The sequence below is a fragment of the Canis lupus genome, chromosome 27 (genome assembly GCF_048164855.1).
Source record: "Canis lupus baileyi chromosome 27, mCanLup2.hap1, whole genome shotgun sequence".
NCBI lineage: Eukaryota > Metazoa > Chordata > Mammalia > Carnivora > Canidae > Canis > Canis lupus.
The window spans coordinates 28,961,394-28,976,029 of NC_132864.1; the positions used below are offsets into that span (position 1 = coordinate 28,961,394).

General features: G+C 43.1%; 1 protein-coding gene across 5 annotated transcripts in view; it reads left to right on the forward strand.

Annotated features, from left to right (window-relative positions):
• KREMEN1 (kringle containing transmembrane protein 1) overlaps window positions 1-14,636 on the forward strand; it is a 74,371-nt gene that overhangs the window by 20,278 nt on the left and 39,457 nt on the right. For all 5 annotated transcript variants that reach the window (XM_072803096.1, XM_072803097.1, XM_072803094.1 and 2 more), the window contains one exon: window positions 3,609-3,700. In XM_072803096.1, coding sequence (XP_072659197.1) covers window positions 3,609-3,700 — 92 coding nt within the window. The remainder of the gene's footprint in view (window positions 1-3,608; window positions 3,701-14,636) is intronic.

Below are 14,636 nucleotides of genomic sequence, written 5' to 3' on the forward strand. Positions count from 1 at the left end.
TGATACAAAGGCTTTCAGAGCTTTGCTTTCCTGTACAATCACTTACATGTCTCTTGGGAAGGGCTTTCTTAGTTGGCCCTATCAGTGAACAATAGGTAGCAAAGCTTTCTAAGCTACTGTGAATGTGGTGGTCAAGCAGAGCACCATCTGTGATCCAAACCTCCCTCTGCTTCTGAGCAAAGGAAGTTGTCCTACATTATCCCACCTCCTGCCAACCCACAATAACCTTGCTCTGGGAGCAGCTATAGCCATTAGATTTGTGATGTTTCCTTTCTTTCCTTAGAATAAGGTGTTTCTTTGGTCTTAACCTCCTATCTGACTCTGGCAGACTCTACCTGAGATCTTCACCTGAGATACAAGAGTCTGGTAACTTCACCTGAGATCCAAGGTGCTTCAGATGTGTACTTGCAGTTTTCCACGGAGATGATCCATGACTTTGATTAGATTCTCAAAGTTAGCAGTGATCCAAAACAAGTTAAGAATCACTGGTCTAGGGAAGCCCGGGTGGCTCAGTGGTTTAGCACCGACTTCAGCCCAGGGTGTGATCCTGAGACCTGGAATGGAGTCCCACGTCGGGCTCCCTGCATGGAGCCTGCTTCTCCCTCTACCTGTGTCTCTGCCTCTCTCTCTGTGTGTGTCTCTCATGAATAAATAAATAAAATCTTAAAAAAAAAAAAAAAAGAATCACTGGTCTATAGGGACAAGAGCAAAGAAAGATTCTAAGCACTTTCAGTTATAGCTACATTTAAGCTATTTATACTCAAGATCCTGATAATGTGACTCGTGGTTCAGCACTGTGTCGAATTTAGTTATTATTAGGACAGGTACAAAGGCAGCCTCTTGAGCCATGAGGACAGAGAGAAATGATCACTGAGCTACACTGTGAGCCATATGCTATGTCCCTGGTTCTACCAGTATGTTGGAATCTCAACCATGGTACTGTCAACCCAGGTGAGCCACCATATTCATACCTGCATTGCATGGGCCACACTGTTTACCCTCTCTCTCTATGTACCTTTGCTAACACTCGAGGACCCTTGTGGATGTCTTGAAGTCCCAGGCCTGTCATCCAGGTTACCCCTGTGCCTATAGCTCTCTCCTTTACCTCTGCTCTAATTTGTTCCAACTGGCCATTTCCCCACAGTTGCTGTTGGATTATTTTTTATTTGTTACTATAAAAATGTTAAAAGCTTTTCCAAAAAAATTCTCAAAAATTATAGATGAATATTGCTTAAATAAAGTCTCTCATTTGACAACTTTCCCCTGAAATCCTCGACAAGCCCCATTTCCCAGAGGTAAGAGTTCGTATTACTTCACATTTTGCTATCTGTTGCATTTTATTGTTAAAATTTACACACACTCAACTCATTCTTTTACATTTTACTTTCAGAGTTATACATATTCATTAAAATATTTTTTGCATAATTAAAGCAATTAACCTCACTCTATCTCTGGTTTCTTTCTTTCTCTATTGCTATTCATAGAAATAGTTGGGTTGGGTTGGGAAGAGAAACCAGTGTTTGGGATTTTTGTGTGTTTGTTTGTTTTTACACGTTACTTAAATTCTTGTTCCAAAGTGTCTCTTGGTAGTGGGCTACTAGTTTATGCTATTATTCTGTTGCTTTCTATCAAACACGACTTCTAAGACGAGCTCCTGGGGGGACACCTGGGTGGTTCAGCGGTTGAGTGTCTGCCTTTGGCTCCTGGGTGTGATCCTAGGGTCCTGGATCGAGTTCCGCATTGGGCTTCCTATGGGGAGTCTGTTTCTCCCTCCGCCTGTGTCTCTGCCCCCCTCTCTCTTTCTCTTTCTATCTCTCATGAATAAATAAATAAACCTTTAAAAAAAAAAAAAAGCTCCTGGATTAAGCCCGACTTTAAGGTAAATTTTAAATTTCCAAAGAGGTTTAATTCCTATGAAAAAGAAAGTCTTTTCTCACAGATTAGCACCCAGCCCTACACAGGCTCCCAGAAATGCACATAGTTCACTGTGAGAGCCTGGAGGGAATCATCTTTCTCCTCAGCCCTGGCCAGCAGCAGCCTCTCCTTTGACTTGATGGAATGTACCAGACCTGAACTACCAGTTTCTACTTCAGGAAAAAAGGGAGGCCGAAATGTTGATTCTCATCACATCAGTGAGTCCAGGCCTTTTGTTTTTGCACTGCTGTGAAATCCAAGATGAATTTGCTTATTCTTTATTAAGCTATTCTGATGCTTTTCAGAATGGTTTTGACATTGATAACAAGCAGTTGTTTTCTAAGGTCTTTACCAAATACTACATCAAAGCTGTACACTGAATAGAGGGAGGAAGATGACAGTGAAAAACTGTTTAAAGAAGGGCTTTGTACAAGTTTTCCTGCTTTGATTTCTCGGCTGACATCCGACACCATGTTTGTCTTGTGCTCTGGTGCCAGACTCATCGCAGTGGAGATGTCTGCGAGATGGCGAGTGATGGGAATGCACTTCTCTGAGCTCGACGGATCTGGATTAGAGGGGAAGGCAGAGGGACAGGGAAGAGCAGAGTTGGCGCTGGCACCTGCCTTTGGGCACAAAAACTGAAAGGACCCTTTGTGCTTCAGGGCGGCTTATCTTCTGGGCCTCACAATAGGTTTATCCGTCTCAGGCCTGATAGGGGCGGCCCCACTGCTCCCGCTGCAGGGTCTTTATGCCCAGTTCCGGACTAACCGGAGTGTCAGGTTTCCAGTGTTCTGAATCGAAAGAAAGGGAGCTGAGAACGCCGAGGAGAGGCAAGGCTTTTCTGTGTGTGTGGTAACCCTGGCTGTTTTGGAGTCTGTTTCAGAAGGATGGCTCGTTATTGTCAGGGCACTCTTGAGTTGAAAAACCTTAAAGAGCATTTTAGAAATGTTACCTAAACCTTTAAAACATATTGCTGCTGCATCAGAAGTTGGTATCAGGATCATAGGAATGCATGTTCTGACTGAAACTGGCTTAGCTTGCTTTCTTTCTTTTTTAAAAGATTTTATTTATTTATTCATGAGAGACAGAGAGAGAAAGAGAGAGAGAGGCAGAGACATTGGCAGAGAGAGAATCAGGCTCCTCACAGGGAGCCCGAAAAGGGACTTGATCCCTGAACCTGAGATCATGCCCTGAGCCAAAGGCAGATGCTCAGCCGCTGAGCCACCCAGACATCCCTCTTCTTCTTCTTTTTTAAATAATCTCTACACCCAATGTGGGGCTTGAACTCATGACCCTGAGTTCCAGAGCTGCATGGTCTTCAGAGTGAGCCAGCCAGGTGCCCCCCTTTTTCTCTTCAAAAGAAATAGCACTGAGATACATACCAATTATTAGAAATAACACAGAGGGGGGATCCCTGGGTGGCGCAGCGGTTTGGCGCCTGCCTTTGGCCCGGGGCGCGATCCTGGAGACCCGGGATCGAATCCCACATTGGGCTCCCTGCATGGAGCCTGCTTCTCCCTCTGCCTCTCTCTCTCTCTCTCTCTCTCTCTCTGTGACTATCATAAATAAATAAAAATTTAAAAAAAAAGAAATAATACAGAAGTTGACAAGTTCCATTTTGGTAAACTTGAAAAGCAATGGACCAGTTGACTTAACATGACAGAAATGTTACTTGTGTGTCCTTGCCCCGACAGAAATCCAGATGGAGATGTGAGCCCCTGGTGCTATGTGGCAGAGCACGAGGACGGTGTCTACTGGAAGTACTGCGAGATTCCTGCTTGCCAGAGTAAGGCTCTCATGCACCCACTGCAGGTTTCAGGACACTGAGCACCGAGGGTACAGAGTGAAAGGCCACTCCCAGAGGGCAGGTTGTTCAGGCAGGTGGATTTCATGAAGCAGGTGAAAGGAGAAGCCATCCTGGGCTGAAGATTTTCCTCCTCTTGTTGAGGCTTTTCAGGAATAGAATGCCTGGTTTCCCTAGGACCCGTTCCCTTAATGGATAAGTCCACCCAGAATTTCTAATTCTACTTAATTTCCTCACGTGGATTCATTCATGGATAGAGAGATGGCAAGAGCTCAGTAGAACGCCAGGGAAACAAAACTACCTCACGCTTTAGGGAATGAATTGTCTAGAATGAATGAAGAATCCTTTATAGACAGTAAAACTAAACTATGACACTACTTATTATTTGCATTTGATGCACTATCTCCCCTGAAAAATGGTATTTGGGAAATACCTCATTGATCCCCTCCAACACCAGTGTGATTGTCCTTTTCCTCATGTTAGCATAAAGATGTTCTGTTGTCATGATAACTCATACCTCATCCCTCTCTACTATGAAAAACCCAGTTTCTTTAGCCTTTTATGCCAATGCCTGTTTTTTAGCTGTTGCCTTCATTCATTTGTTTATTCAGTGTTTATTATATACAAGGTACAAAGGTAAAAAGATACCATGACCCTCAGGGAATATGTGCGGTGGCAGGGATTCTTAGGAAGATACTTGAAAAAAAGGTAGGAAATATTATAGGAAGGCTTAAAGTATAGAATCCAAAACCAGAACTGGAAGGAGTTTATTAATGTAGTGTTCGTCAGATCTTTTTTTCTTTCTTTTTTGAGAGAGAGGGGTCGGAGGGGCAGAGGGAGAGAGAGAGAATATTAAGCAGGCTCCACGCCTAGCATGGAGCTCAACACAGAGCTCAATCTAAGAAGCCTGAGATCATGACCTGAGCCAAAATCAAGAATCAGATCCTTAACTGACTGAGCCCCCGTAACATCTCCAAATATGCCAAGGGGAACAGGTTTTTTTAGTTACTAGAGCTGAGGAAAGGGATCGTGCATTCATAATAATTCTACCTGGGTTGTTTTTTCCATATTATTTATCCTCACTCCTTGCCCTGCCACCTTCCTCACTCCTCAGGAGGACTGGAGGCTGTGCATATAGAGTAATATGGGAAGTCTGCGGGGGACCTGGGACCTCTCACTCAACTCACGCCCACCACAGCAGTCTGAATTCTGCTGCCTCATGGGGAAGGGCCATCCCCTGAACCAGTGCTGCAGGCCCCACCACTCACCTTCCAAAAGTTAAACTTCCAAATGGTACCACTGCCTGGCAGTGAGGCCCTGGCCTCACTATCCTTCCAACCCGAGTATGCCTTGATTCAGTCCCAAAATTGAGAAAACAGTAAAGACCAGCAGAATGGGCTTTTGCTCAGTCTGCTTAATCAAATTTTTAAAATGAAAAACATCTCATTTGGCTCTAGTTATGTAAAGAAGAAAGGGGCAGGGGGAGAGGAAAGCAGATTTTCCTCGGTCCATTTGTTCTACACAAAGATAGTCTTTTACTACTAGCCTATGTCATTCTCTTAGGAATGGCAGAGAGGGGATTTCAATCTGGCTGCTTTTATTTGGGAAGATAATCCTGAACTTGCATTTATAAAATATAATTTGGGCCAGTGGGAACCGACTCATGTGGTCACTGAAACTAACTTCCAGAAGAGAGAATTACTGAAAAATGGTACAACCCATCTAGTACCCTTCCAGTTCCTGATATTTGCAGGATGTGCCTTACTGTTCCAAAAAAAAAAAGAAAATTAAATATCATTTCCTTTTTTATGGTCCTTTAGTAGCCTTTTCAAAGCTTCTAAAGTTGGCCTTGAAATGGTCTGGGTAGGGAGACCTACAGAGGTTAAGAATGAAAGCTGGGGAATACCTGCTTTGGGGATGTGGGGGAGGGAACAGTGCCTGGCTTTGGTTCTTTGGAAAACCCTTCCGTTCACTCTGTGGGCACCAGGGCTCCCCATCTAGCTGAGCCTCACACCTAGAAAGTCTGGCAGAACATTGTGCTCCTTAGTGTGTCTGAAAACTCCTGTGCTGTGTGAAGCAAGAGACCTTGGTAATTGCCTAGTGGACTCGATGGAGATACACCCTGCCTATTTTAGGCCAGTTTTGCCCTATTTCTGGATGTGGAGTCATAATTTTCATGAATAATACTAACCCTCTGTGTGAAGCCCACTATTCATGATTAGCATTGAACTTGTACAGGAAAAGGCCTGTGACATGATCAGATTCCTGGAAAGTTCATATCTGAATATAACAGACCCGGCAGGAGCCGGGGGAGTGGATGTTTAGGGACAAAGCAGAATGTGGTTGAATGGCTGGCCATTGTGTGGAGACTGGAATCTTTGCCTGTCGGCATGTTATGGACAGAGCTAAGACAAGCGGGAAGGCAGTGATGAAGTATGATTCAAACGGGGCAAAGAGAAACTTGAACTGTGCTCTTGACCTATGGAGCATGGATCAGAACTTACTGTTAACAGGAGAGGTAATTGGATTTGCTCTTCAAACCACATGTGCCAGTATGTTTCTCAGAAACCCCATGTTCCTATTGCAGACAGAAAAAATACAGATCATTAAAAGCAAATTTCAAAGTCATCAAGGTTACCATCCCTCTAGATCCTATCCCCTACAACTCTGAGGCCTGTTGATTTGGCTCTTGGGAAAACCATTTAGCTTAATATCTGTTCTTTGCCTGTCTCTTTTTTGTTAAATAATCATCCTACTATTCTAATTCCGATTTGTTTCATTGCTTTCAAAGGACATGCTTGAATGGACCTCAGCATGGCTTTTGATTTGTTCTATTTTACCTCTACATTCTTTATAAAAGTTTGGTACAGTTTTGTAAAAGTTAAGTAATCTAGTTGTGAGATGGAGGGAAACCTGCAAGTGGCATTTAAAGGCAAATATAATTTCCTTCACATAGCCAACGTGTGCCTGAAACCACGGGCATAAGTAATTTACCTTCTCATTGCTGAGAGCGATTTTTTGTTTGCTATAAAACACTCACCTGATTTCTGCAAACTCATTTGCAGAATTTGAATTATACAAATTCATCTTTGAAATAGGGAAATTTGAACATAGAGTATTAGATTATATTAAGCATTACTGTTAATTTTATTAGGTATTATAATGGCATGATGGAGATATATATATATACAAAAAGTTCTTAAGTTGTTTGAAATTATAGATACATACTGAAATACTTGTGGTTGAAATGATAATATATCTGGGATTTATTTTAAAATTATCTAGTCTCCCAAAGAGTGAATGAGTCAGATGAGGGAAATAGATGAAACCAGATGTTTTGTTTTTTTTTTTTTTTAAAAAAAAAAAAAGATATTTGTTGATGCTGGATGACAAGAGGCTCATTATTCCTTCCTGCTTTTGTGTGTGTTTGAAATTTTCCACTATAAAAAAGAAATTCCAGGATATCTTAAAATTTTATAATATTTTAAATACTTCAAAAAATACATAATTACAATCTTCAAAGTATCTGGGTTCAATGTGTAACGTGATTAACCTATTAAACTAAATTGTGATACTTTTGCACATAGCTCACAGGTATCTAAGTTAGTTTTGTTTTTTGTTTTTTTGTTTTTTAATTTTTATTTATTTATGATAGTCACACACAGAGAGAGAGAGAGGCAGAGACACAGGCAGAGAGAGAAGCAGGCTCCATGCACCGGGAGCCCGATGTGGGACTCGATCCCGGGTCCCCAGGATGGCGCCCTGGGCCAAAGGCAGGCGCCAAACCGCTGCGCCACCCAGGGATCCCCTGTTTTGTTTTGTTTTTTTAAGATTTATCCATTTATTCATGAGAGACACACACACAGAGAGAGAGAGAGAGGCAGGAGACACAGGCAGAGGGAGAAGCAGGCTCCCCACAAGAGCCCAGTGCAGGACTTGATCCTGGATCCCAGGATCACGACCTGAGCCAAAGGCAGCTGCCCAGCTGCTGCACCACCCAGGCATCCCTCTAAGTTAGTTATTGAAGTGAGTGATTAGGGGTACCCAGGTGGCTCAGTGGTTAAGCGTCAGACTCTTGGTTTCGGTTCAGGTCATGATCTCAGGGTCATGAGATCAAGCCTTGAGTCAAGCTCTGTGCTTGACATGGAGCCTGCTTGGGATTCTCTGTCTCCTTTTCCCTTTGCCCCTCACCCCCTTCCTCTCTAAAAATATAAATAAATAAAAATAAAGTTAGTGATTAAAATTTTAGTTATGAAACTTATTAAAACTACTAAAGTTATGGGTCGCCTGGGTGGCTCAGTGGTTTAGCACCTGCCTTTGGCTCAGGGCGTGATCCTGGAGTCCAGGGATCGAGTGCCACATCGGGCTCCCTGCATGGAGCCTGCTTCTCCCTCTGCCTGTGTCTCTGCCCCTCTCTCTTTCTGTCTCTCATGAATAAATAAATAAAATCTTAAAAAAAATAAAAATTAAGTTATTAAAGTTGAAAATCACAAGGAGTTTATTACCAGCTGTGACAGATGACAGTTTTTAAGCTCTGACCATATGCCATACCTTGTACAGCTCAGGGGACACAAGGATGATGTGGTCTATAGCCTGTGGGAAGCAAAAACAGACATATAGACAAATAAGTATATGCAAGATACTCTGTAATAAATGAGATGAGCAAAAGTTTGGGAACATTGAAGGAGGGGTGTCTGTCCTGGGATGGTGGGAGGTAGGGGCTACTGGTTATCAAAGAGGGTTTCTGGGAAAGGTGGGATCTTGGGCTTCTCCAACTTTAAGTTTCCTTATGAAAATGTAGTAGTAGTAGTACAATCATAGGGATCTTATTAAAATGCAGATTGTGATTCAGTAGGTATGGGGCAAGCTACAGACTCTGCAGTCCTAACCAGTCCTGGAATGTGGAGATGTAGGATCACACCTGAAGTAGCCAGGTTGTGGATGTTAGGGTTGGGTGGAGTAGGGAGGGCAATGGAGGTAAAAGGAACAGGGTGCATGCATGTACACACTGGTGAATTCCTAGGCAAAGTCAGTGTTGCTGAGATAGAAATTTTAAGAAGGAAGGACAAGAGATGAGGTCTGAGAACAATTAAGTGGGGCCAGATAATGGATGATGGTCTTGTGGTCTGGGTATGGAGCTTGGACTGGCCCTGGGAAGACGGTGATAAGGCTGAAGAATATGGAGTGTCAGAAGGAAATGTTTCTCATAGCTTCTCAAGCTTCTGTGTTAGGGATTTGGGGTAGTTTCTCCCTCTTAATCCCTGAGAAGTTCTCCAGAGATTGCATCATTCACACACAGGAGTCCTAAAAGGATGCCAGCCACAGCACTTCTACAAAACGGGGCCTTTGGTGACTTCACTGGCTGAAGTTCCTTTTAATTATGTGACACCCTGACCTTGTTAAAACAAATTTCTTGTTCCTTACAAAAATGCTCCTAATCATGACCCCTAAGAGAGGTTTTAAAGCTATGTTCAGAGCTCGAGTAAAAAGCCAAGGCACTTTGGTAGTGGTGGTCAAGGAAAATGTTTGGTCTCTGTTAGCACTTTTCGCACTTTAATGTCAGTGGTGATGCTGGTATGTTTGAGCTTTTATTTCAGCTATGTTTGAGTACCTACTAGGTATAAAACACTTATGGGCAGCCCCGTGGCTTAGCGGTTTAGCGCCGCCTTCACCCCAGGGCGTGATCCTGGAGACTGGGGATTGAGTCCCGCGTTGGGCTCCCTGCATGGAGCCTGCTTCTCCCTCTGCCTGTCTCTCTGTCTCCCTCTCTCCCTCTCTAGTAAATAAATAAAATCTTAAAACAAACAAACAACACACTTATATTCACATTACCTCATTTAACCTTTCCAGCAGTGCTGTAAAGCAGGCCGTGTCCACTTCCCACCCACCATTGTTTGGATGAGACAATGAGGCTAGAGTGGTGGGGTGATCTGATGAGGATTTCACTCCAAACTAAATTGGATTTGGGTCTAGGGCTCCTAATGGCAAGACTGATGCCCTTTCCTTCTAGTACTTGAAAACAGCCCCATTTCCTTTATTTCCTTGAAAACGGGGGCTCTGGGATGGATCCAGGCTACTGTTGAGGTCATTCTTGAGAATTTTCTTGGTGGATTGTTTGGGAATTAGAGTTTGAAATTCTGATAGTATGCTAAATTATTAAGAGTGCCTTTTTGACATTGTGGAAACCAAAGGATTAAGTCAGTGGCGACAGAGGGTCTGCAGTTCAAGCTGTTAGCTCTAAGTCATTTTCTTGTCTTCTTTGAGTTTGGGAAATCCCAAGCCCCAGGAGGACAACAGGCTGTGATGGTATCCAGGAAACATTCGCTGCACAGCAGAACTGCTCTGTAGGATATTGGGATGTCTCCGCGGGTGTTCCCAGCCCAGCTGTTCTCAGCTGGGAAGGGGCTCCCTGGAGTTGTACCCTTGGCATGAAGCACTGCATCAGCAGCCTTGCCCAGGCCTGGGGGTCTTTCCCAACACCAAGTCTTCATTGCATAGGGTGAAGTTCACCTCAAAAAAGATACATCTGGGTGCATCATTAACACTTTACAGCTAAACGAAACCCCAAACTTTAGCTAATAGCCAAAGCAATATTGAAATGAACATTAATAATATAAATTATGCAGACTCGTTTTTTGCACCTCTTCTCTCTGGTCATTACAATTACTTAACGTGTTTGTTGCATTGAGTCCTTTTTAGATTAGCATTAAATTAGAGTATGTCAGAATCCTGCTTCATACTGTTCATTCTTGCTTTATGTGAGTAGTTTTGTTTTTCCAACCAAACTAAGCTGTTTGAAGACAGGAGCAGGGGTAGCTCTGGAATTTCTATGAAGGAGAGACTTAAGGTGGCAAAGGAGACTTCTCTTGAAGCTTCATTTGAGGAGCAAGTACTCTCTTTTTACATGGGTGCTATGTTTATTTGTGGAGGGTGCTGATGGAATCTAGGGTGGCTTCCCCTTCCCCCAAGCCATATATTTTAGCAATCTCCCGAAACACCTACCACAGCAGAGGCCATAACAATGCTCATTAAATATTCTTGATGGTGTGATATCATGTCTCTTCCAGTAAGAAAGACAACACAAATTACTGGAAAGAATGTGGATGTCAAAGTCACATTGGCTTAGGTTTGAATCTTAATCGTTTCATGGCTTTTGGCAAAATGACTCTCCTGAGCCTTGGGTCTCCTCATTTGTGCTTTTTAGGATTCTTTTGAAGAGTCAATGGGTAAAATACACACAACCCTAAGTTGGGAGCTCAGCCCATGGTGGGCATGGAAGTTCTAGCAGGTGTTATGGTGGCCTGTGCTTTCCCTAGGGAATGGACTGCTGCTGGCATGTTCCCACCATGCAATTCCTAAATAGGTTATTCCTAACCTGTGTGTTATTTCTGTCCATTCCTTTTTTATCTGACTAGCCATGGGGCTCAGTAGTGTGCCTCAGCTGCTGCGGCAGCCACTCCCCTGGGGCCTGATGTGGCACTACAGTCAGGGAACGCCAGAGGCCCAAGCATTTGTTCTCACAGTACAGTTTTATGGTTTCAGATCTGGTGGATACTCGATTGTTCTTTGTTTTTGGCAGTAGATATTATTTAATTTTCCATGAGGAAAAAAAAGACTTTCTGAACCAAATGGACATTTTCCTCAATGACAGATATATACTGTATTTCCAAAATGTTCTAAAGCACAGTTGGGTAAGTCATACGAAAAACTTAAAAAGGGAAAACCATTCAGATCAACAAGGATGATTTTACTGAAAACCTTTATACACTAGCACTTGCCTATAAGGAATATACATAAACATAAGAAAGAATCCCTACTGTCAATCTTATGATATAATTAGGAATTTGAGTTATAAACATGGGAAGAAATTGGAGACCAGCCTACCAGTTACATAAATATGATTGAATTAGAGGATGGAGTACTGTGAGTTTTTGCAGAGGAGAGGGCTCTTGGTAGGGTTGTAGAGGTTGGAGCCATCATTACAGAGAAAGGTGGATAGGGCTGGATGGATCAGGGCATACCAGGTCAGGGAACAGCCTGAAAGGGACTTGGAGGAAGGACCTGGGGTTTTTAGGGGTGGGAGGAGGCTGGGGACCACATTGCCCCAGTAGAGGAGTGGACAGGGAGGGACCAGCTGAGGCCTGAAAACTAACTCGAAAGCCAGAGTTAGTGAGTTGAAGACTGACACATGGAAAGTCCTAGTTTAGGAAAATGAGCTCAGGGTCCATTTACAGGATGGATTTGAGGAAGGATATCTGGGGAGGGGAGGCTGGTGCAGATTTCTAAATCCAGGGGATCAGGGTCTGAGCTGTGATGGCAACAGTGAGATAAGACAGGAAGGGTTAAATCCAAGATACATTTAGGAACATTTAGGAAGAAGACAACTTGATGACAAGTAGAATATATAAGGGATGAGACAGCAGGAAGAGTCAAAGATGACTCTGTGGTTCCTTGCCTGGGATATTTGTGGTGTCCCTGAAAAACAAAAGTTCAAGTCAACAAACTGAGCTCTTCTTCCCAGAGACACAGCTGTATCATTCCTCCTGAACTTGGACTGACTTTTTGTCAAGTAAGGTGTTTCAATTGTCTGTTGCTTCATAACAAGCAATCCCAAACCCTTGTGGCTTAAGACAACAGCTTATCATTTCTTCTGCTCGTGTGGGTTGGCTGAGTTTCAGTTTGGTGGTTCTTCTGCTACTCTCATCTGGGCTCAGTCAGGTGGTTGCATTCCTGTGGAGGCTCTGCTGGGGCTAGGACATCCAAGATGACTTCCGGCCTCTACCTGGGGACCACTCTTTCCAACATGTGGCTCAGCCACATGGTGGCTGGCTGGCTTCCAAGAGAGAGGAGGCAGAAACTGCCAGTCCTCTTAAGGCATGAACTCATAAGTCCACCACGTTCTGTCAATCAAAGCAAGTCACAAGGCCAGCCTAGGACAAAGGAAATTGATGCCAATTCTTAAAGTAGGTGGCAATCCACATGTATGGGGAGGAGTGAGATTATTAGAGTCTCCTTTAGAGACTCTCTACCACATTAAATCACCAGAAATTAAGTTTTGGAGAAAGAATTCCCACCAAAAGAGAACTACCACTGTGATACATCAGGGCTGTGTGAGAGTCGAAATCCTTAAGAATTCTCACTACCTTCCCCTGAAGGTAAAATTTCACAGGGGAAGAAAAGTCTATGTTTACTTATTTATATGGACAAATTGATAGGAGACTCAGACATGAATAGTGCTGCTTTCAGAATTAGTGTGACTGACAAAGGAGAGCTGGTGTTTAGAAAGAAAAAAGTATAGTGGGGCCATATTGGGATAGGACTTGGACCAAGATGGCAGCTGCCAGATCCAGAATGGAAGCTGTAGATGGACATGACAGAGGACAATATGTTTTGGTCACTGCTCAAGGCTGAGAGTGGATGAGTCTACACTTAACCCATCAATTCTCTGAAGGAAGTATTTGAAATGATTTGTACTCTGATAGGATATCAGGGGCATCATCTCATATGAACTTGTTCCTTGCTCTCATGGAGGGAAGAAATCAGCTACTGAGACACCATTGTGAAGTCCCAGGGGCAGAAGATGGTCTCAATACAAGTTCTTTTTTTTTTTTTAAGATTTATTTATTTATTTATTCATGAGAGACACAGAAAGAGAGAGGCAGAGACATAGGCAGAGGGAGAAGTAGGCTCCTTGCAGGGATCCCGATGTGGGACTCGATCCCAGATCCTGGGATCACGCCCTGTGCCGAAAGCAGATGCTCAACCACTGAGCCACCTAGGCGTCCCTCAACACAACACAATGACTTAAAATAAGGTTAAATGACTTAAAATAAGCAAAGTCACTGCATTTCATTTCTGAAGAAACAGATTTTACTTATAAGAAAGTAAAAGGAATTCTACAGAGCTGGGGAAGTTTTCCAAAATGCAAGATAAGAACTTTGCTTCTGGTTTCTTAAACAAATATCCCAGATCTGGTCAAAGCACTGGAATAGAAAACACAGTAACAGTCAGGACTTCTTATATAAATTGCCATCTGAAGATTTGTATTCAAATTGAGCTTTTGTTGTAATAGGTATGCTTTCTATCTTTGTCAGGAGTTATTTGATTGCCAGGAATGGAACTCACTCAAGTTAACTTGAGCAAAAAGAATTTATTGGAAAGATATTGGGAGTATATTGCCGAACCCCCCTCCTGCGTCCCCAAAACCTGGGAAGAGAGTACTTACTCACTCTTGCCATCTCTCTCGGGGGCCACATGGTCTCCCAGCTCTGCCTTTCAGGATGGCATCCATTCTTCGTCTTTGTGGACCAGAAGAATCAACTCACTCTTCAATTCAGGTGGCCCAAAAGCTGCTGGTTGCCTTAATCTCTATTTACAGAATCCTGTAAGTCCAGTGCTTGTAGTTCATTAACTGAAATCCCAATGATAGCTTGCTGGGAGAGAGAATCTCCTCGGCCTCACGGAAGTCAGTCAGAGGAGGGATCCTTTAGCCTGTTCCCATCCAGCAGCAGATCCTCTCAGAAGGTGCCACAGGCAATATGTGGCCCTTAGAACAGTGTTGTTGGCCACAGAGACTCCCATGGAGGTGTACATAGCACCTTCACAGTGAAGCCACAGTTTTATCCAAATGTAAAACGTAGTCAGCCTGCCTGGATGCTTCTCAGCTTTTCCTTGTGATGGTAAAAGAGCAATAGTTCCTGAATTAATCTGAATAGAGGACCATTTCCCTTTAGCCACCTCTAAAACTTTTATCTCTGTCAAGACCTCTAAATATCTGAAGAAAATGTTGCTAATTAACTTTGTCATGCGTTTTAAAGCATCAACTATGATAAACAAGAGATCTGTTTGTATTTTAAGATGATTTTTTAAAAATTGAAAGTGATGAAGCCTCTCTGGTAAGAGAAAAAATGCATGACCA